The 22,209-nt window shown below is 36.0% G+C and overlaps 2 protein-coding genes across 6 annotated transcripts in view; one reads left to right on the top strand and one right to left on the bottom strand.

Annotated features, from left to right (window-relative positions):
• The window catches only part of LOC128857403 (protein vav), a 167,050-nt gene that overhangs the window by 49,924 nt on the left and 94,917 nt on the right, over window positions 1-22,209 (bottom strand). For 4 of the 5 annotated variants that reach the window (XM_054093151.1, XM_054093152.1, XM_054093154.1 and 1 more), the window contains 11 exons: window positions 10,299-10,398; window positions 9,887-10,054; window positions 9,612-9,815; window positions 9,419-9,538; window positions 6,804-6,920; window positions 6,338-6,723; window positions 6,151-6,268; window positions 4,158-4,285; window positions 2,625-2,756; window positions 2,396-2,548; window positions 2,065-2,233 (listed from right to left, as the gene is read on the bottom strand). In XM_054093151.1, the coding sequence (XP_053949126.1) occupies window positions 2,065-2,233; window positions 2,396-2,548; window positions 2,625-2,756; window positions 4,158-4,285; window positions 6,151-6,268; window positions 6,338-6,723; window positions 6,804-6,920; window positions 9,419-9,538; window positions 9,612-9,815; window positions 9,887-10,054; window positions 10,299-10,398 (1,795 nt within the window). Of the gene's footprint in view, window positions 1-1,858; window positions 1,994-2,064; window positions 2,234-2,395; window positions 2,549-2,624; window positions 2,757-4,157; window positions 4,286-6,150; window positions 6,269-6,337; window positions 6,724-6,803; window positions 6,921-9,418; window positions 9,539-9,611; window positions 9,816-9,886; window positions 10,055-10,298; window positions 10,399-22,209 lie in introns of those variants that run through there. The other variant, XM_054093153.1, reaches the window with a different exon arrangement.
• On the top strand, window positions 16,688-18,717 carry LOC128857405 (uncharacterized). Its single transcript, XM_054093156.1, has 4 exons — window positions 16,688-16,899; window positions 16,967-17,060; window positions 17,136-17,229; window positions 17,303-18,717. Exons 1-4 carry the CDS (start codon window positions 16,857-16,859, stop codon window positions 18,245-18,247), a joined length of 1,176 nt encoding a protein of 391 aa, XP_053949131.1. The 5' UTR covers window positions 16,688-16,856; the 3' UTR covers window positions 18,248-18,717.

The following is a 22,209-nucleotide window of genomic DNA, read 5'->3' as shown; positions in this document are numbered from 1 at the left end:
CCAGGGGAATTGTCCACAAGGAGTTCGTGCGAACGGGCCAAACCGTCAATGCGATTTTCCATCTAGGCGTTTTGAAGCATTTGGTGCATCGCATTCGTCGAATTCGCCCTGAATACCGCGAAGGAGGAAGCTGGCGCTTATTGCATGGAAATGAACCATCTCATCGATTTACTTTTGCCACTGAGTTTTTGACTAGAAATCGCATTTATCCATCAATCACTCACCGTATTCGCTTAATATGGCTTCCTGTGACTTCTACCTATTCGGAAAATTGAGTTTGGCCATGAAAGGAAAACGTTTTGCGTCCGTAGAGTCCATCCAAAAGGCTTGTACCGGCATCCTGAAGGGCATTCCGGTCAGTGACCTGAATGAAACACTCTTTCGAAAAGCTTTTAGATCGCGCAAAACAGTGTGTCGAGACCAGAAGGGATTATTTTGAATAAATAAACACTCTTGCATACAGTTGTGCTGTTGTCGTTTGTTACTAGGACGCCTAGGCATTAAAATTTATTTACGCCGTTAAAAATATATTCGTTTATATCAAAACACGGCACATGTCTTCTTTTCTCATTTCCAGACAGAACCATGTAATTGATCTTTTGCTAGTTCACAGCTAAACCAACTCTTTTAGCTGCTATTTCGTCGTTTGTAATATAATATATTACATAAAGTAATTAATTATTAAGATTATAATAATAAAAAAAAATAAAAAAAATAAAAAAAAAAAATAAAAAAAAAATATAAAAAAAATTAAAAAAAAAATTATCTGATTATTTATAATTATTTGATTATTCGGAATTAATCGGATGAAGCAGTGGGGTTCGAGCCCGAGCACTACCGAATGATTATTAATCATTCTTTAAAAGGTTTGGGTCAACGTTCCCATCTTTAAACATTCTGATTGGCATACGAAACTAGTTGATATCCCTACATTTTACGCATTTTTTCTTTTATGCCCTCTACAGAATCCATTACCGGAACTCCGATATTTTGGGAAAAGTTTTGTTTTGTCGTACAGTGTAACTGAGTGATTACTTTCGGAGGGATTTTGTCATAAACATTTAAGTGCTTAAATTTAGGCTTAAGTGATTTTTAATCGTATGCTTAACTATTTAAGTTGATGATTAACTAAGTGCGTGAATGCTTAAAGGCTTAAGTACTTAATATCGAATTTGGAATATTTTTCGGCTAAATTTTTGAGGTTGCAACACCTTGACATTGTCTAAATATCATCGAATCCATCTAAAACCAGGTAAAGCCACAAAACAAATAATTTATATTAAAATTTAGAAAAATTTATTAATACGAGTATTTTATCACAATCACTCCAAAAATTAAAATGAATATTATAAATGGAATTTCCAACGCTAAGCTTTTATACTATTTTCTATCAAAAGCATTATTTACGTCCAAATAAAAAAATCTTTAGAGAAATGCTCAATCCTCCGTTAGACACTTTTTTTAAAACCTTCTGTTGGGCACTGGGTCTCTTCTTTTTTCATTATATTCGAGGATTCTTTTTTAAAAGATACTAAATTTTACAAAGCTGTCTGGAAGCTCAAGTCGTTATCTGTAATAGAAATATGTTAAATTAACGTCCAAAGTCGAAAAAGTCCAGCCAGACCCAGGTGCTCAACGAGGGTTAAAAAAAATATTTAAAAAGTATTACCTCCAATCTATTTATGCTTGCTCAATTTTGATTAGGTTCTACAGTTTGTGGTAGTCTTATTTAATGCTCGTAATGCCAAAAGTTAACCCTGCCGTCACCACCGGAGATTCACTTTGTCTTCTTTCTTTAATTATTTAATTATTATTATTTTTTTTGTTTTTTTTTTTAATTTTAACTCCATGAATCGGATAAATTTTATCACCAGCGCAAATAAAATGGTGGGCTTACGATGTGAATCATATCGTAGAATAACTGAATTTTTCATAAATTCTTCAATCCGTATCGTATTTTAAATTATTTTCCGCTTGTATTGTTAACCAAAAACTACAGAATGTTATTCTAAACTAAATATTTACTATCTACGTATAAAATCAAAAATTTGTGTTGAAGCCTACCGTATCGCCAATCTTTCCACGCCACCAGCCTTTACTATCGCCATCCTTACCAATAACCAGAAGTTGACAGCCAGTCTTAAGCTGCAACTGATTTATGCCATTTGGATCAAAATCATAAACGGCGGTGGCAATCACTTCGCGATAAGGCCACTGCAGCAATTGATTTAAACTAAAAAGACATAGGAAAAATTATTTAAATCAGAAAAAAAAAAATTGAATAAATTAAGGGCATTGTAAGGTTCTTAGGGGAACTATTCTAGAGTCTTACTCCTATTGAGAAGAGCTTCAGTGAAAAGTTGAGAAATTTGTTCGTAATTCCACATCTACTTACCCTGCAAAATTTTCACCCAAATCGTTGCGTTCATAGTACGAAACTAATTCGACAATTGTTTTAAAATGACGTCTCGACGAGAGGCAGTAGAGTATTGAATCGCCTTCGGTTTTTTGGTTGATTTTCATGTGCTTAATGATGTGATCATCGGTTCTGAAAAAATATCGAAAAAAAAAAAACAAAATGTTAAATAAATCAATCAACACTAATCCAGTATAGAGCGACTCACTTTAAGCTCAGCGCATACATAGTCTCGTGCGAATTGGATGCACCTTGAGGTCGCACACGCAGCAAATAAGTGCCGACACGACGGTTTTCCAAGCGGGAAGCAGCCGTTTCGCGATCCATTGTGCCGACAAACCTAAAAATATTTGAATTGGCTATAGACATACGACGTTTGTGTAAGTCAAAAGAAAGGTGATTTTGTTTATGATTATTTTTTATTAATTATGCTGCTTCCAAATACATTTAGTCCCTTTAAAAGTAGTCCCCTCTTCGCCAAAATATTCTTATGCAAGGGATTTATTCAAATCAGTTTTTACACCCGATTACGGGCTCTAGTTCAAGCAACGATTTACATCGCATATTTTTTAAGCACATCTCTCAGGGGTATTTTTATTTTAGCGTATAGCCGGAAATCACACGGAGCTACATCAGACGAATAGGGCAATTGTGGAAGTGCAGTGATTGTGTACGAACAATGAATGCTGTGTGAGACGACCCATTATCTGGAAACAAATCTGGTCTCAAACGACCGCCGCATTCTTTGTGACGCGCTAACAGGGTTAGATATTAAAAATTTAGGCTTTAGCCTAAAAACCGTTTGGGATTATCAGGTTTAACGATACTAACCCGCCATTGGACACCTTTTTTAAAACTTTCGGCTGGACACCCTGAATGGCCTTTTTCCGTTCTGTTCGAAGATCATTTTGAAAAGGTTATATCTATAAATCAATAGAAAATTAAATTTTAGGAAGCTTAAGTCGTTAGCTATAATAGAAATATGTTAAATTCACGCCCAATTTCGAAAAGGCCAGTCCCGGCCAGACTCGGGTGCCCAACAGAGAGTTAATAGATGTTTTTTTCGATAATGGCCGAACCCGGTGACCCTAAAACTAGACCGTACCCATAGTTAGACACTGTTTTTTGTGACTGTGTAATCGAAAAAAATTGTCTATATGACCTGCATTTTTAAGCGAATTTAGTGCAATTGGGGTCTGGAGGACGTCTCAAAAGCGGATCTCCAGATCTGCTTAGATTCGTCAAAAGCGCTGACATCCTGCATTATGTCTACTTTCAATATTCATAGAGGTCGGTCTCCATCTGGTATCGTTTCGGACCAAAAGGTCTATGTGTGGTTTATTGCCAACCAGGCAACCTAACCTTACTACAATTTTTTCTCTCTTCCGCACGTTCGCTGGATTAGTCAGTAAATGGATCGTAAAACTATGCCTAAATCTCATCTGCCATTGTGATGCACTTCATGACCACTTCATAGTCGGGTACCAAATGGTTAATTAGGATCCAAAAATATTGTGAACCGATACAGCTGGAAAGGTTAAATTTGAAGTTTGCCTTGCATTTCATCACAGAGGTAAAAAATAGGAAAAGGTCCAAAGTTTAATTGAAAACATGCCGATAAGTATTTTTATTAAAAGTGTTTCCTGGAAAAGTGGATTTACTCCCTTATTTTTAAATAAAAATATACATTCAATATTTGTACCCAAAAAAGAATTACAAAACCGTATTTTCTTTTTCTTACCAATTAAACCCTGCGAGCTGACGATCGCAAACTGGAGGCGGTATGCTGAGAGGATTTTGCTTGCAACGGCCTGTTGACGATATACAACCTTTGTGCACAGCAATTTCACATACTTTGCAACGATACCCCTAGAAAATTTTAGAAAAATAATGAAAAAATGTTCGAAATATAATGACAGAATTTTTTAAAAAATAATGGAAAATTTTTAGAAAAATAATGAAAGAATTTTAGAAAAATAATGAAAAGAATTAAAAAAAAGTCATGAAAAAATTAAAAGATTCTAGAAAAATATTGAACAAATTTTAGAAAAATAATGGAAATATTTTAGAAAAATAATGAGACAAATTTAGAAAAATGATATCAAATTTTAGTAAAATAATGAAAATATTTCAGAAAAATAATGGAAAAAAAATTAAGAAAAATAATGAGAAAAATTAAAAAAAAAAATGATAATATTATAAAAAAGTTATGGAAATATTTTAGAACAATAATGAAAATATTAAAAAAAAACAATAAAAATATTAACAAAAAATTAATGAAAATATTAACAAAAAAAATTTAGAAAAATAATATTCGAAATATAATGAAAAAATTGTTGAAAAATTATGGATAATGTTTAGAAAAATAATGAAAGGATTTTAGAAAAATAATGAAAAAATGTGAAAAATTAAAAAAAAGAAGAATAATAACAAAATTAAAAAAAAGTAAAAGATTTTAGAAAAATAATGAAAAATCTTAGAAAAATAATGAGACAAATTTAGAAAAATGATATCAAATTTTAGTAAAATAATGAAAATATTTCAGAAAAATAATGGAAAAAAATTAAGAAAAATAATGAGAAAAATTAAAAAAAAAAATGATAAAATTATAAAAAAGTTATGGAAATATTTTAGAACAATAATGAAAATATTAAAAAAAAAAAACAATAAAAATATTAACAAAAAATTAATGAAAATATTAACAAAAAAAATTTAGAAAAATAATATTCGAAATATAATGAAAAAATTGTTGAAAAATTATGGATAATGTTTAGAAAAATAATGAAAGGATTTTAGAAAAATAATGAAAAAATGTGAAAAATTAAAAAAAAGAAGAATAATAACAAAATTAAAAAAAAATTAAAAGATTTTAGAAAAATAATGAAAAATCTTAGAAAAATAATAGAAATATTTTAAAAATATAATGAAAAAATTAAAAAAAAATAATAATAAACAAATTTCAGTAAAATAATGAAAATATTTAGAAAAAAATAGTGAGAAAAATTAAAATAAATAAATAATGAAAAAACTAAAAAAAAAAGAATGAAAATATTTTAGAAAATTAATGAAAACGTTTTAGAAAAAAAATGAAAATATTTTAGAAAAACAAATGAAAAAATTAAAAAAACAATGAAAAAATTAAAAAAACATTATGAAACAATTAAAAAAAAATTTGTTTAAATAATGAAGAAATTTTAGAAAAATAATGAGAAAAATTAAAAAAAACACCAAATAATAATGAAGTAATTATAGCAAAATAATAAAAATATTTTAGAAAAATAATGAAAATATTTTAGAAAAATAATGAAAATATTTTAGAAAAATTATGAAAATATTTTAGAAAAAAAAATGAAACAATTTTAGAAAAATAATGGAAAAAAATTTTAAATAAAGAAAATATTAACAAAGAAAATTTAAGAAAATTAATGAACAAATTTTAGAAAAAGAAAGACATTTTTTTAGAAATTAAAATATTTTAGAAAAAAAACGAAAACAAAATTTAGAAAATTGAGAAAATTAAAAGAAAAGCAAAATAATGAAAAAATTAACAAATTTCAGAAAAATAATAATAACAATAATAGTTTTACAGAAATAATGGAAAAGTTTTAGAAAATAAATGCAAAACTTTTAGAAAATTAAAAAAAAATTAAAAGAAAAGATAATTTTAATTTTTTAGAAAAATTATAAAAACTTTTTAGATACAGGTTAATCCTATTATTTGAATAACCATTCACCTGATGTATTCGGCCTTTTAGAAACTTTGAACAATGCCGGCATGTTGTGGGTACATCAAATGTGAAAATTTCCATTTTGTGGTCTGTATTGCGACAACCAGGTGGGTCCAAGTTCTCCCTTGATCGTAAAAAAAATTCAAAAGAATTAATTAAATCGACAAAAATATTAATTTTACATCCAACTTACATCGCCTCAGTGAGCGCTTTGCGCCATTTATCTCGTTCCGGTTCCGATTTCAAATAGAGCGTAAAAGCTGTTTTGCCAGATTTGCGCGCCAACAGTAGCTGGCACTTGAAACGTGTATCCCTACCCAAGGTACGCCGCGTATGACTCTGTTCCACCCGATAATCAGAGAGGTAATGCGAATCGCGATATGTATACTGCATGTCGCCCATCTTTGCATGCAATGGCTTTACCAGAATCAGTATTTTATCGAAAACGAATGCATAGCGTAACTTCGTCTTCTGATCTTCATGCGCTTTTATATGCAATTCACCGTCCAACAGCAGACGGCCATATTGTAGGAGATCGTTGCTACCATTTGGTAAGAGATGCAAATCGACTATGCTGTCCTGTAAGCAAAAACCAATAGCATATAAAAATATTTTAAAATTCAAAAGCATGTTTGTGAAAAAATTGCTGTTGAACTCACTTTAACTTTCTGTATGATCACTAAGTGATCAGAATCGCGTTTCACTTCGTTGATATATTGAGACACGTCAATCATTGCCTCTTTGGCACGCTCTAATGCGCGATAATCTTCGTGCACCTGCAATGATTGGAATTTGTATTTTGAATAAAAATAAGGGGTGTGCAAAAAACAAGGTCATAAAGTCTATGGAATGTAAAGAGATTAGATGGTATTTATAAAGGCGTTTCCAATAACAGGTGTAATTGATGAATGGATTGCGCCATCGAGAGATGATTAACGATTTTTTATGGCCGGAATTGGATGGTATTGATCTGGGCAACGTTTATTTTCAACAAGACGGTGCTAAGTGCCACACAAGCAACGAAACCATTGATCTTTTACGGGTAAAGTTTCCGGGCCGTGTTATCTCTCGAAGAGGTGGTCACAATTGGCCACCGAGATCTTGTGATTTAACACCTTGTGACTTTTACCGTTGGGGCCACGTGAAAGACAAGGTCTACGCCAGCAGCCCAGCGTCGATTGAAGACCTCAAAGATGGAATTCGTGAGGCTATTGAGGACATAGGACCACTTTGCAATTCGGTTATGGAAAATTTCATGAAAAGGATATTGTCCTGTAAGCGTGATCGTGGTGGTCATTTGCCTGATTTTATTTTCCACTATTAACAGCATACCTTCCTGTTTATAATGAAATTAACATCCGATCATTTATATTAAAAAATAGCATTTTTCTTTGAATATCAAAATAACACCTCTTATTGGAAAACCCTTTATATAAGAAAAAGCTCTTCATAAAAATATCTGCCATTCGGAGTCGGGTATTACGAAGCTTAAGTCTACAACGAAAACTGACTCGGATGGCCTTTCGGGCATTTTGCTGAAGAATTGCTTGTGTCTCGCTGAGCCTCTTACAATTATATTCAATAAATCGTTGTCCTCTGGTATCTTTGTTGACGACTGGAAATTTACTTCCATTACGCCTATATTTAAGAGTGGAAATAAAAACGATGTTAGCAATTACAGACCGATTTCGAAGCTTTCGTCTGTCTCAAAACTTTTTGAGATAACAGTAAATGATAAGTTATATTTTGCTGTCAAAGGCCTAATATCTACCAACCAACATGGTTTCGTTGCAAGTCGCTCCACTGTCACTAACTTGTCTATTTTCAATGATTACTGCATTTCAGCCTTCCAGAACAGATCTCAAGTTGATGCAATTTATACAGACTTCTCTAAAGCGTTTGACAAAGTATCGCACCGAATACTCTTGTCGAAGCTTGCATCATTGGGTATACACTCCACTTTTTTGTCTTGGATCAAATCATATTTGTCCAACAGACACTGCGTTGTAGCCGTCGATAATACGACATCCCGTGCATTTATTGCATCCTCCGGTGTCCCACAGGGAAGTATTCTAGGACCCCTCCTCTTTATACTTTTTATTAACGATATTGGTTCTTGCTTTTCGTTTGCAGAACACTTGTTGTATGCTGATGATCTTAAAATATTTGCGGTGATTAACAGTGTTAGGGACTCTGAAAAGTTGCAAACCGACTTGCACAATGTCCGGAACTGGTGCTATTTAAACCATCTGTCACTAAATATTAGCAAATGCTTTCACGTAAAATATGCTAAATCAAACAACACTTTGCATACTTCGTATAATATTGCTGGCTTACCTTTGCAATCCGTTGAGGAAATTAAAGACTTAGGCGTTATTTTCGACTCTAAGCTGAATTTCACCAGCCATGTTAACCACGTCATAAGACGATCATATGCGATGCTAGCATTCGTTCGCCGAAATTGTTCTGCATTTACCAACCCACACACTCTCAAAACATTGTATTGTGCTTTTGTTAGATCAAGATTAGAGTATGCCGCTATTATTTGGAGACCGTACCAAATAGGTCTGTCTAATCGGATTGAGAGAGTGCAGAAAGTCTTTCTTCGTTTTGCGCTCCGATCTTTAAACTTTTCTGAACCTGTACCATCGTACCGCTCTCGATGTTTACTAATTGACTTAAAACCACTTGATAGCAGACGGTCTATTCTATCGTGCTCATTTATTATTCGTATTATTTCTGGATCTATTGATTGTCCTTCCCTCTTAAGTAAAATTCAATTTAATATACCCAATATGAGGCTCCGACAGTACGAAACCTTTAAAATTGGCTTCTCGAGAACCAACTATGGGATAAATGCTCCGATTCCTAGGGCATGTTCAGATTTAAATATGTTTTTCAATTCTTCTGGTGCTGATTTTACATGGCCGTATGGCATCTTAGTCAATCATCTTAAATCGTTCTTTTCTTAGTAACTAATAAACTATTGTACATTAGCTTAATATAGTCTGTAAGAATGTATCCATTCAAAGACAATAAATAAATAAATAAAATAAAAAATAAAATAAAACTGTAGGTCCTTCCATTTGAGAAACGGCTGACACTTTTATGAGAAGTTTGCCATTGCCGCTATTAGAAAAAACGTCTTCTTTTCTTTTTGGTGTTTCACGGAGATCCGAACCTAAGATCTTCGAATTCCGAATGGTAGTCACCCACCAACCCATTCGGCTACGGCGACCGCAACATTAACTTAATCTAAGTTAATTTTACTCACCGGTGAGGTTTCTTTGACTAGCTTATCTAATAGTAGATGGTACTTGAGAATTCGCTGCATAGGCACGGAAAGAATATCGCGCAGTTGCAATTTACCCACATTATATTCTCGCTCGCATTGCTAAACAAAATTATATATTACAAAAAATAATAAAATTATTTTCGCCGAAATATATCAAAGCAGAAAGCCTCACCTGCACAAGTTGCTCTATAATCTGATTCTTCTTGCATACATCAGCCAACGCATCGATGGCTCCCAACAGACATGAACAGTAATCGCCGTAGAGTAGAAATGGTTCACGAAACTCCAAAAATACCTGGCTCATTTTCAGTTTGGTATTGGGCAATAGAGAATCGCGCAGTTTTTCGAGAAACTTTGTATGTATGTCAGCCAGTTCCTGAAAAGGTAAGTTAAAGGAAGATTAACACACATAATAAAATAAATAAATACAAGGCGTTCAGGACTCACACGTATGCGTGGAAATATTTGCCTAATCTCTTCTGGGTTAAGGTAACGTTCGAGTGGCGCCATAAATTTTGCCTTTAACGCATTCAGTACATCTAAATAATTCGATTCGGTATCGATCAGTTCGCGTATGACATAATCGCGTTGCTCAAAACTGGTCGCCGAAGAGATCTGAGTACGATTTGTTTAAAGAAAAAGTTATTAATTAGTAAAATTTGGAAAAAAATTTGTTTTCTTTGGTTTTACTGAATAAATGCAGGCAACGAATGAACAAAATTCATGCGATATATTTAGTAATTATATTTGTAAGTATATTTTGAATTTAAAGTTTTAATTAAAAAATCATATTTTAATAATTACACAAAAAAAATTGCAATAAAGAATAAAGAAAGTGTAATAAACGTCAAATCAGTACCTGACTTCTACTGGACCTTTGTAAAGCACACAAGTCTTGGTAGACCTCCTCTTCTTTGGTGTTTATATGATCATTGTGACATGCATTATTGTCGGTGGTACTGTCGTCCATCAATTCGTTACAATTCAGCATCAAACCAATCAAATCAAGTAATCCAATCCAATTTTGTTTTTCAAAAATCAAGTGGCAAAAGTAAAAACAACAAAAAAAAGATAAAAATAATAATAAAATATGAGCAAAAGTATATGTAAAAGTAATGTATGTAAAAATTTTGTTTTAAATATTGTATTTTTTTGGTTTATAAAATTTTTTTATAAAATAAATCCAAAATCTTTATAAAACAAATCTAAATAAATAAAATATATTTTTCAAATGTTTTAAATTATTTACGTCAACTGTTTTTAATTTAAAGCAGTTCCAGCTACAGTAAAAATACGACCCAAGCGAAAACTAAAATTAGTTCTCAGTGAACTCTAATTAATTTACCAAAAAAAATAAAAACATATAGAAACTGCTAAGAAATGAGTTTTCTGTAACTAATCATGCAACATTAAGCACGGACGAGGAACAGCTATACGAAATAAACTACAAGCATTAAGGGGGTCAATTAAATTGCATTGAAAGTAAAAAATAATATAACGAAAAATGTCGCCGATAAAAAAATTGAAACAGTCTCACATTAATCCCCTAGAAATGGCTTTAAAGTAGTTTATAGCCTAGACAGACGGTGGTGGTAATCGGGATTAACGACTTAATTCGGAATTATCTCAGGTAGTGAGTGCAACTAATGCGGATTGACAACTAGACTTAATTCGCATAATTTGTAAACTTTCGAAAAAAAATCTTTTTTTTTTTTTTCATAAAATGTTAATATATTCCTTTAAGAATATGTAGGCAACGAAATTTTTGAACGTAAACTTCAGTATTTCTTATATTATAGATCGTCAACCGTGACGACTTTATTTTTTGCGTTACGTTGCCGACTTTAGACGCGTTTTTCTCTAAACTACATTTTTCGAATTGGCGTACACGATAACTCGAAAAGGTATTGACCGATCTCTCTCTCACACCTCTTTTTTATAATATTACTTTCTATGTGAATACAAGTTTTCGAACATTTTTCTAAAAAATTATTTTTCGAAGCAAAAATAGTACGAAAATTCGCCCCAAAATTAATTTTTTTTTTTTGAAGTTTTTTATTCGGCGAATTTTTTTCTTTCCATTTTTGTTTAATTCATATAGAAATTATGACATTAGTAAACAAAAAAATTTTTTTTTTTTTTATTAAGGCACTGACGCCGATGATACAATGCCCGCCGATTGAGAGCCCCGCTGCGACCTTCCTGGAAGAATTGAGTGTACATCCGCCATTTTAAATGATTCAAATAAAAAAAAATGTTTATATTTTTCTAATGTATAAATAAACTGTATGCCAATTTTGAAAAAAATTATTTTGGCTTCCTCATTTAAAAATTTTTTATGAAAATCAGGGAAAATATGGCCGTTTACAGGTATCTGTTCCCTTAAGCAGATTAGGAGAACTTTTGATGGTAACATTGCCGAAAAATTAATGAATGAATGAAAAATAATGAAACTTCTAAAGAGAAAAACAAGAAAGACTGGACGCAATACTAGTTTGCACTAACACGTTTAAAATTACATTAATTGTTTTGAAATTTCGGAGCAGTTTGACAAAGGCAAGAGGTTCTAGCTATAAAAGAAGTGGCTACATACCTAAATTTGCATGCCGTAACAAAAACGACTATAAACATATTCTCGGATACCCAAGCGGCTATTAAATCAATGAATGCGGCTATACTAAGATCAAAGGTTGCACAGGAATGCCGAGCAGCCCTAAATGATATTAGCATCGTATTCAAGGTCAGCCTCATTTGGGTTCTGGGACACAGAGATATTGAGGGAAACTGTAGAGCTGATGAGCTAGCCAGAAAAGGTACTGCTCTTCAACTGTTCCATGATAAAAGTACCATTGGAATACCTTTGGCCACGAGTAAATTAATAGTAAAAAACAACATTATCCAATAGGCCAATAGGTCATGGGAAGAAGATACATGCGTAATAGCCAGGCTACTATGGCCGCAAATAAACAAGAAAAGAACACAGGAATTGCTTAGCCTCTCAAGAGAAGATATCTCGAAGGTCGTGGCTTGTGTCACCGGTCACTGGCTATTTGGAAGGCATTCCTTGAGACTACGAGTATTCTCCCATGAATATTGTAGAAGCTGCAGAGATGAGCAGGAGGAAGAAACAGTAGAGCACTTCCTTTGCAATTGTCCAGCCTTAGCTAAAATCAGAGCAGGTTGTCTAGGTAAATACTTTTTCAATTCTCTTACAGAACTATCTGGAGCGGGGATTAGACCAATCCTGCGCTTCATAAGAGCCTCAAAATGCTTTCACGAAAGTAAATAAACAAGGTTCCAGTGTCGCACAGTGGTATCACAACGGACCTGTGAGGTCTAAGTGAGTTGGTCATACGGGCCGACTGCCACCACAACCTAACCTAACCTTGACAAAGGCAATTTAAGATTTTTTAAATAAATAGTTATTTCTTAGCATTAGGGAGCTAATACCCGTATTTCTTGCTTGCGGTCCGTCTTTTACTGGCAAAACTAACCAATAAGCAAATCAGCTGTTCACTAATCCGCGTAGCAAACGTCTGTCACATGCAATTTTAGTCAGAATTAACTGCGCCGGTAATCCCGATTAACGCCGCCGTCTGTCTAAGCTATTGAGAAAGGTGCGACTGTTGTTATTTACTTTTACTCTATTATTTTCTTTATTAGAACTCTATGTGGGGGAAAGTCTCTCATTGCCATTGTTATTTAATTTTTTTTTATAAATCTATTGAAAATCACACCAGTTGTGCCATGTGAATGAAATACCGAAATAAATATCCCGATTCTCTTAAAAAATTGTAAATCCAAATTAGCGAGCAAAGTATCTGGCCACCATATTTCAGGCTGAACTAGTAGCGATAAAGCAGATCTTTCCTAAAAATGATCCCAAAGTCATGCTCACGAAGGGTAGAATACAATGATTTAGCCGTCCGAAACAACTCACTGGGAGCAACTTTGGCTGCTACGTCATAGGGAATTTGTCAGCAGAATTGTGTCCAGTCGTTTCACACGTATTCTTATGCTTTTCCCGACGACAACCGTTGTTCAGACGATAATGAAGTAACATGGGCACTGGCTGCGTTTGATTTTTCCGTATATGACCAATACAATCACAATTTTTGCCAACCTCTGTTCTTAACAAACCGCTTTCGCCGCCTTATTGCGTCAGCTGATTCATAAATTTTGCTGAGAGCCGATTAGCGGTTTGATATTGGCCTCACCTTTGCATTGGTTGGTTGAAGTGGTGATTCATCCAGAATCCAACTAGCACTTCCGCACCATTCTGTTGCCATCTCTTCGTTACCAACTTGTTTAACGGTTATTTACAGCATGACTATATTCAGTCTGTGCGGTATTAGATTGTTGACATCTAAGCCAGATAGTTGTTCGAGACTCTCGAACAGCGATTTGTCCAGGGTTGACATTCTGTCCTTCGTAAATCACACTTTCTAGTCTAATCCTTTGGACTTTGGATAAAGCAATTTAAATTCACAAAAAAAAGAAAAAGAATCCATACCATCTGATTGGCTAGGATGCATAATCTTCCCAGTACACAAAAAGGTGACAAGAGAGTATGCGATAATTATCGTGGTATCTCACTGCTTAGCACGGCCTACAAGCTCTTTACAAATGTTCTCTACGAACGAATCGATGAATTTGCTCAAAGAATAATTGAAGACTACCAATGCGGATTTCGTAGAGGCAAGTCTACAATCGGCCAAAGTTTTGTTCTTAGCCAAATGTTTGAAAAACACTATGAATACAGGCTAGATGTTCACTGCCTGTTCATCGATTTGAAACAAGCCTTCGACAGTGTTAAAAGAGATAGGATCCAGCACATATTGCTTATTCTTGGAATACCTGCCAAACTAATAAGGCTCATTAGCGCAACGCTCACAAATACACAAGCAAAAGTGTTCATTCAAGGGAAGCTCACGGAGTCGTTCCTTATTGAAACAGGTGTAAAACAAGGTGCACTTGTCGTAAGGGAAATCAACAAAGGTGGTACCTTGATAACTAAAACAACCCAAATATGCACTTACGCAGATGACATCACTATTCTCTCAAGCAATAGGAATGACTTAAAAGAAATTTTCTTAAAAATTAACAAAATTGCAAACGATATTGGGCTTTTTGTAAACGAGGGCAAAACCAAATATCTGTTGAAATCGAGGCGGCCTGTACAGATGTCAAATTTCCATGTGGGAGCCTATACTTTTGAAGCAGTGCAGCATTTTAAGTACCTAGGAGTTATGTTCGCATGTAGCGGTGATTCAACTTCCGCCGTCAGGGATCGCATCAACGCCGCCAGTAAAGCGTATTACGCCCACCTTAACTTGTTCCAGTCCCGACTTTTGTCTAAAGCTACAAAGTTCACTATGTACAAGACTCTTATTCGACCAATCCTAACATATGGTTGTGAGGTATGGACTCTTAAGGTTGATGATTGTGCTCGCATGGAAAGAAAAATTTTAAGAAAGATCATTGGCCCAATAAGAATGGATGATGGTACCTATAGAATCCGATTGCACGCGGAACTGAACGATCTAACTCAGAACGAGACAGCTGTGCGTTTTGTTAAAGCGCAGCGCATAAGATGGTTAGGTCATGTGATCCGTATGCCTGTTGACTGTACCGTTCAAGAAAGCCTTGACAGGAAAGCTAATGGGCGTGAAGGCCAAAGGCAGACCGAGGAACTGTTGGATAGACGCAGTGGAACACTATCTTAAGAAGCTGGGAATACGTAACTACGAAGCAACAGCTCAAGATAGACCGCTGTGGAGGAGCATTTTGAAGGAAGCTTTGACGCGTTCACCCCGCGTTGTAACGCTATGAAAGAAGAATTTAAATTTACTAGGCGCTTACTGCCTGTCAAACACTAATTTTCTGAGGTTAAAAGTAAATAAAGGGTTTTTCAATTGGCGCGGGTCGATTTTGACGCCCTGTGGCAGCCATTTTGTTTTGGTGACCTCTGTCAAATCTTTTGTTTATTATTCAGTTGCTTATGCCAAATCATCATAGCAAGTTACACTATTGAACAGCACGTTCAAATGATAAAACTTTATTATCAAAATGAGTGTTCATTAACGCAAACGGTGCGCGCATTGCGCCCATTTTTCGATAAACGTGATGGCCCTTCAAAGTCAAATTTGAGATAAACGTGGTGGCCCTTCAAAGTCAAATTTGAGACGACCGGGTCAGTAAACAATCAGCCAACACCCGTACGTTCAAGGAACGCAAGATCAGCCGAGAACATTGCCGCGGTCCGTGAAAGTGTACAGCAGAACCCGAGGCAGTCTATTCCTCGCCGTGCACAAGAACTTGGCCTTTCACAGACTTCAACTTGGCGACTTTGCGTCGGAACTTGGGCCTACACCCGTACAAGATCCAACTGACCCAGGAGCTCAAAGTTGATGACCACAGGCAACGCCGTTTGTTCGCTGACTGGGCTTCGAATCGTTTGGAAGAGAACTTCAGTTTTGGGCGAAAAATCATCTTTAGTGACGAGGCGCATTTTTGGACGAATGGCTGTGTTAACAAACAAAATTGCCGTATATGGGACGACACCAATCCACACGAGGTTCACCAGGTGATAATGCATCCTCAAAAAGTTACCGTTTGGTGTGGATTTTGGGCCGGCGGCTTCATTGGTCCGTACTTTTTTGAAAACGACGTTGGTGAGGCGGTCACCGTCAACAGCGAGCGCTACACAACGATGATAACCAACTTCTTATGGCCCATATTAAACCATATGGACCTGGACGTCATGTGGTTCCAGCAGGACGACGCTACGTGCCACACAGCAAACGGCACGATTGACATTCTGCATACCCGCCCTTATTGAAAACCCCTTTATTTTAATTAACAAAGTTGCCACTAAAATAAAGAGAAGTGTATTTTATTTTTGTTTAAAATTTGCTATCAAACTGCGATAAGAGCCAGTAAGATTTAGATGGAGCACGTTTTAATAATGCTTAATGATCTTTGGTCTAGGAGTTTAGATATATATTTTAATGATTTCGAATATATTTTTCACTATTCCCATGCGAATACTATTCATAATTTGTCTATTTATTATATTCTTTTCAATCACTCTGTATTTTCTTCAACGTGCCAAAAAACATTTGTGAATAGTTGGCGACCATAGCACAGACACGCACCCAATGCGCAGCTATTCACAGTAAAAAGTAAGCAGAGTACGTAAATTCACGGTATGTGGCTCAGCTGCTGAGAACGAGGAAGAAGATGTAATGTAATGTCAAAAAATGCATGCGGGTTATCTTTGGGTGCAGTTCTGGCAATAAATTGCAGTTAGCAGAGAAGTCTGCAAAAATATACAAGTTTAAATACAATCAACAAGAAGTTTGGCCCAAGTGTAGCATTATAAGTTTAAGAAGAATGTAAACCGCGAAAGTTGACGATGGAATTACACTCTTACGCGAAAAGAAAGGTGGCGAAAAAATGTAAGCCGAGAAATGAATACTTTCAAAAGAAATCTCAATAATTGTCAATTTCACAATGCAATTGCAGGGTCAACTGATCAGAAGCGACAACTTGTAGAGACACGCATCAACCATGATGAGCTTTTCACGAATAAACCCACCGCCAGTGTAGCGCCGTGGAAGTGAGTAGTGACATGTGCATACATACATACATACTCAATCACATTTTTTACTTTATGTGCACTTATAATTTGTAGGAAAATTGTGAGTTTGGCCAAGTTAGATGATTACAATGTGTTTTTTGTGCGCAAGCAATGGTCGAATATGGTCAACAAATACAAACAATACAAGGTAGTTATGGCTCACTTAATTATGTGTACCTACACATGCAATACTCGAACGGTCACGCTTTTTCTTTTCGCAGCAAAATCGTCTGGATGTAATACCAAATGGCACGCACGATGCTGAAGAGATCGAAAAAGTTACACAGGAATGGGAATTCTTTGAACCGATACACCGTTTTATGTCGCACAAAACCACCAATTTGCATTCGTACGCCCTACCAATAACTGTACGATTACCACTACCGCTATCAGCACGTGACGAACTACAGGACAATCATAGTTCAAATTCCTCTGAAGATGGCCTCAACGTTTTCAGCAGTGATACGAATGATGAATACAACAATTCGAATGATAACAACGCGCTTAAAACGCAACCAAACACCGATCATGATTTTTATACGAAGAAAAATGGGCTCCCCTTGAATTATTTTGCAGACGTAAGCAATGACACTCAAGAATCGATGCTCGTTGAACAGCCTATAACATGCAATGGCGTAACCGAAGGCATGGAACAGGTGAGACTGCATGTAGCAGGTGAACAAATTGTAGAAATGAAAATGGAACCACAAAGCGATATCGAAAGGACTGCTGAGCCAGTACAACAACAAATTTTTATTGATACGAACGCGCAGCAGCAAATGCCCAGCACATCTGGTGGTCGCATGAGGAATTATCAAAAGCGTCTAACCGAGCGACAACTCAGTGAAAAGGACCGTTACTATCGACATAAGCGTCGTTTTAATAGGCGCATAGAGCGACGCTTCGATGCAATATTAAATGTATTCGGGCAGATAGTTAAGGCAGAGTATCCGAACATCAATGTAGGTCCTATTATGGGCACTGTAATGCAAGGAACTATGCTGGCAAATCAGCTATTCAAGAGTGAGAACGATGATGATGATGATGATGCTAGTGTTGATGAAGATAATGAATCTTCAACCGACACGGAGGAAATGCAATTTACCACTACTGCGGCTAAAGAAATAAATGCGGAAATTTCAAAAGATGAACAACCAGAACATTGAGTAAATTAAAATTTGAGAGAATTTGTAATGTAAAATGCAAGGCGAATTCATTAGAGGTGGTGGCACTAGGCCAACAACAACATTTTGCACAATAAAAAGGCACGTCAAAGTGAAAAGATAAAGAAGTGATTTATTTATGAAGGCAAAAGAGAAAAATAAAAGCAATTTATTTGTCGAGTTGAAATTATTTTAAAATTTTCATAATAACTTTTGAATTTAAATTCATTGCGAAATGCAATTTTTAAATAACAAAAATTGAATTTTTATGCTGACATCCGCACGTGCACGGCGCAAGAAAGAAAAATATCAGCTGGCCTATTCCTACCACCTTTGATAGATTCGCCTTGGTGAAATGTAATGAGAATTTGAGAATTGTGACTGGAAGAATAGTAGTATTTTCATATGTTCGAATGTACCGACTACTATATAAAACTGAAATAACCAAATAAACACTATATTGAAACGAAACACTTTACAGGGTTTGATTGAAAAGTAATGAACCTTATTTTTTTTAAGCAGTTTTATTAAACCTTTTCTCTTATACAACTAATATTCTTCAAAATAGGACCCTTGAGCGTCAATACACCGCTGGTAGCGGTCCTTCCACTGCAGGAAGCATTTTTTAAACTCATCCACCGGAATCGCTTTCAATTCGGCTGTCACAGATTTTTTCATCGCCTCGATGGAGTCGAAACGCTTCCCCTTCAGCTTTCTTTTCAGGCGCGGGAACAAGAAGAAGTCCGGAGGGGACAGGTCTAGGCTATAGGGAGGGTGGAGAAGCACCGGAACCCCCATCTTGCCCAATGCAGAGGTGCAAAGGAAGATTCCACATCGTGGCAACGAAAACTTGACGATATAAGCCTGCGCTTCAGATCAGCGAGTAAAGGGCGGTAATCATTTAACAAAACGAACGAGTTCGCGAAAATAGAAAAGTTCTCAAATGGAAAATTGGGCGAAACCAAGTACCGAAGAGGTTATGTGCTGAATACGATGGCGCGTGAAAGTTTTCCGAGCCCTCGTTACGAGGGGAAGTATAGACATCCTCTTAGTTGATGTTTTGTCTAGTTTCAGTTGAGGAAATACAAATTTCGTTGTATTGGGAAGATGCAGGCTTTGTGAGTCTGATGAATAGAGAAACAAATTTGCAGCCGATTGTTTTTAAGCAAAAGTCTAGACCATAAGTCGGTGGGATACGGTACACTAGACAGGGCTAGTTTACCGTCCAACCACCACCTATTGCAGACGAAGAGCTCCAGCTACCCCGAGAGTCCCGCGTAACCTTGGCACAACTACGTTCTGGATACTGTAGCAGGTTAAACTCCTACTTATCCAGAATCGACCCCGACATACTAAACATATGCCCGGTATGTGAAGGCACCCCGCACGACACTAACCCCCTTTTCACATGCCCCATCAAACCCACTCATCTAACACCTCTCTCCCTCTGGACCCAACCCGTCGAAACACCAAGTTTCCTGGGCCTACCGTTAGATGAGCTAGACGAAGACGACCGGTGATTACACTACACTGACAGGACGAAGATACTGCTACAACAACAACAACAACCCGGCGTATGGCGTATGTTTACCCTGCTACCACAACAACAACTGAAGTTCCGAAAAAGTGGGGTTAACATCTTAGCTTCAGATATGAGGCATGTTCAGGTCTGTTTGTCTACAACAGCCGCTTTAGAATCACTTGTTCTTAATCACACAGCCAGAAGAAATTTTGAACACTCACGGTTAGGACCACTTATTGGGATTGAGAAGCTTTTAAAGTGCTGATGTGAAAAATAGTCCATCAGACAATCGTTAAGAAAATTGACGTATGGAGCAAAACGATATCATCGCTGGTGGAGAACACCAAACCAACCAAGTTGACTCAAAGAACACGATTCCCATGACAGCCGGTTCTACGTTACCGGAATAACTCAGGTTTTTCCCGACCAAGGGCTGCCGCCCCAGTAAACTAGCCCTATCTAGTGTATCGTATCCCACTCAAACAACACTGAAACACAGACGACCTTGCACATCTGATATGCAAAGTCCAATGACTATGACCGAGAAGGCCAAAATGGCTTATTATTCCTGCAAATCTGTGCGTGGCAAAAAAAGGGGGACTCAAGCCACAGGTCGTGCTTTGGATGTACAACGTAATGGTTCTGCCAATTTTAACGCATGACTGCCTGGTCGGGGGGAAGCTCTTCGGAAGGGCTATAATATGACTAAACTGGGGAGGGTGCAAAGGATTGCTTGTATTGGCATCGCCGGAGCATGTATATAGAACTTGTCCTGAGTGTTGTTTTGCACTTACTTCCCATTGATTTTTACGTTATTTCCACCGCTGCTCAAAGTGCATTCCTATATCTATGAGTCCTATATCTATTGTAGTGGGGCCAAAGGGTTTTCGAAATAGCATTTGAAGAAATGGAGCGCCATCTTTTCTGCGCTTTCCTGAGAAATAATTTGTGCAGTTCCCCTTTAACAACTGTCAGGGGAATGGCAATGCCCGAGTAGGAGGTGTCTGATGCCAATTTAGTCCCCTTCTTGGGAAGCTCATCACCAATTTTCATTTCCCTCTACGTTCCTATGTCCTGTAACCCAGATCAGAGAAATTTTACCTGCACACGCAAGAGATTTGATCTCCTTCTTACAGGAGTTTACTAGTTTCGTTCTGCACCATGGCGTCGTCAGAGCCTTGATCGCGGCTTGACTATCGGAGAAAATGTTAATATCTCCCTCGCTACCGCGTTCCGTAAGCATTTTGCATGCCTGCAAAGACTTCTGGTTGTAAAACACTAGCAGTATTTGGCAGTTTAAAGGAGATAGATAAATTGGCAGATTTAGAGAATTAATCTAAACATTAAATGGTGTAAGGTTAGGAGAAGGAGATAGCGCCAAATATTTAGGTGTAATTCTCGACAAGAAACTAAATTGGAGCATGAATGTAGAGGCCAAAGAGCTTCGGGGAAAAGCATAGGGGAGAATGGGGAATTGTGAGACATAGGGAGTTGTGAGACATTGTTACCTTTCGGCATTATTCATTTGTTTACATTCGATTTTAAGTGTCAACAAGTGTTCTCGATGCGATCTCACTTTTCAGCTAGCATTGGTCATATTTACACGCATTCGACGCGTCTCTCCAGTTACTGTGTTTTGGAATGTCTCGGTAAGTTTTTTTCATCATTTGTTTTGCGATACATTCGATCAGTTGTTATAGCAAATTGCAAATGTCAATATATACAAATTATTAATTGTCCTATTAGCTTTGAATTTACACATTCACTTGGGCATGAACGTTCGATGTGTTTATGACTACGCGGCCATTTATAAAAAAAACGATTTGGGGAGTTGTAAGACAACAAATGTGGGGAGTTGTGAGACACCGTTTTTTTCGACGTTTTAAAGCATCTTTCATAAGTACCTCGCAATATTCATACATTGTTTGTATACATATCATGAAATTTTTCTGCAAATGCCGAAAAAGTTAAGCAGAAAAAACTCCATTCATTGCAATGTGTGCGATCGAGCTGTGCACCTAAAGTGGGTCAATTTACGAACTGGTTATTATACATGTTCTCACTGCGAATCATCAGATTGATGGCATTGCATTTTTTATACACTTTTCTATAACAATTGTCTTTTCTTTTTATTTTTCATCTTAATAAAGAACTAACAACTAAAATAAGTCATTTTTATTGATTTAAACCATGGTGTCTCACAACTCCCCACATTTTTGTATTTTGTAATATATTATATTTTATATTATTATATACAATTTTAATTTTAAGGAAAATTGTAGTTTTGCTAAATAGGCTATACCAATAGCTTCCAGTATTCATTGACTAAAGATTCCATCGTTGACATATGCAGAATATTACGATTTTGAGTAATACGGGTCCAAAAACAAAACCCGTCTCAAAACTCCCCATTCTCCCTTACTTACTAAAGATAATGAAGTCC

Source organism: Anastrepha ludens, chromosome 3, assembly GCF_028408465.1.
Source record: "Anastrepha ludens isolate Willacy chromosome 3, idAnaLude1.1, whole genome shotgun sequence".
In the NCBI taxonomy this organism is placed as follows: domain Eukaryota; kingdom Metazoa; phylum Arthropoda; class Insecta; order Diptera; family Tephritidae; genus Anastrepha; species Anastrepha ludens.
The sequence above is the reverse complement of the archived record's forward strand: the minus strand, read 5'-3'. Positions and strand labels throughout refer to the sequence as shown.

What these genes read in the sequence shown, in the direction of transcription:
- LOC128857405 (XM_054093156.1), top strand. Translation starts at nt 16,857, where the DNA reads ATGGAATTACACTCTTACGCGAAAAGAAAGGTGGCGAAAAAAT. An exon ending in GCCAGTGTAGCGCCGTGGAA is followed by an intron (nt 17,061 to 17,135) that starts GTGAGTAGTGAC and finishes TATAATTTGTAG; the next exon opens with GAAAATTGTGAGTTTGGCCA. An exon ending in ACAAATACAAACAATACAAG is followed by an intron (nt 17,230 to 17,302) that starts GTAGTTATGGCT and finishes TTCTTTTCGCAG; the next exon opens with CAAAATCGTCTGGATGTAAT.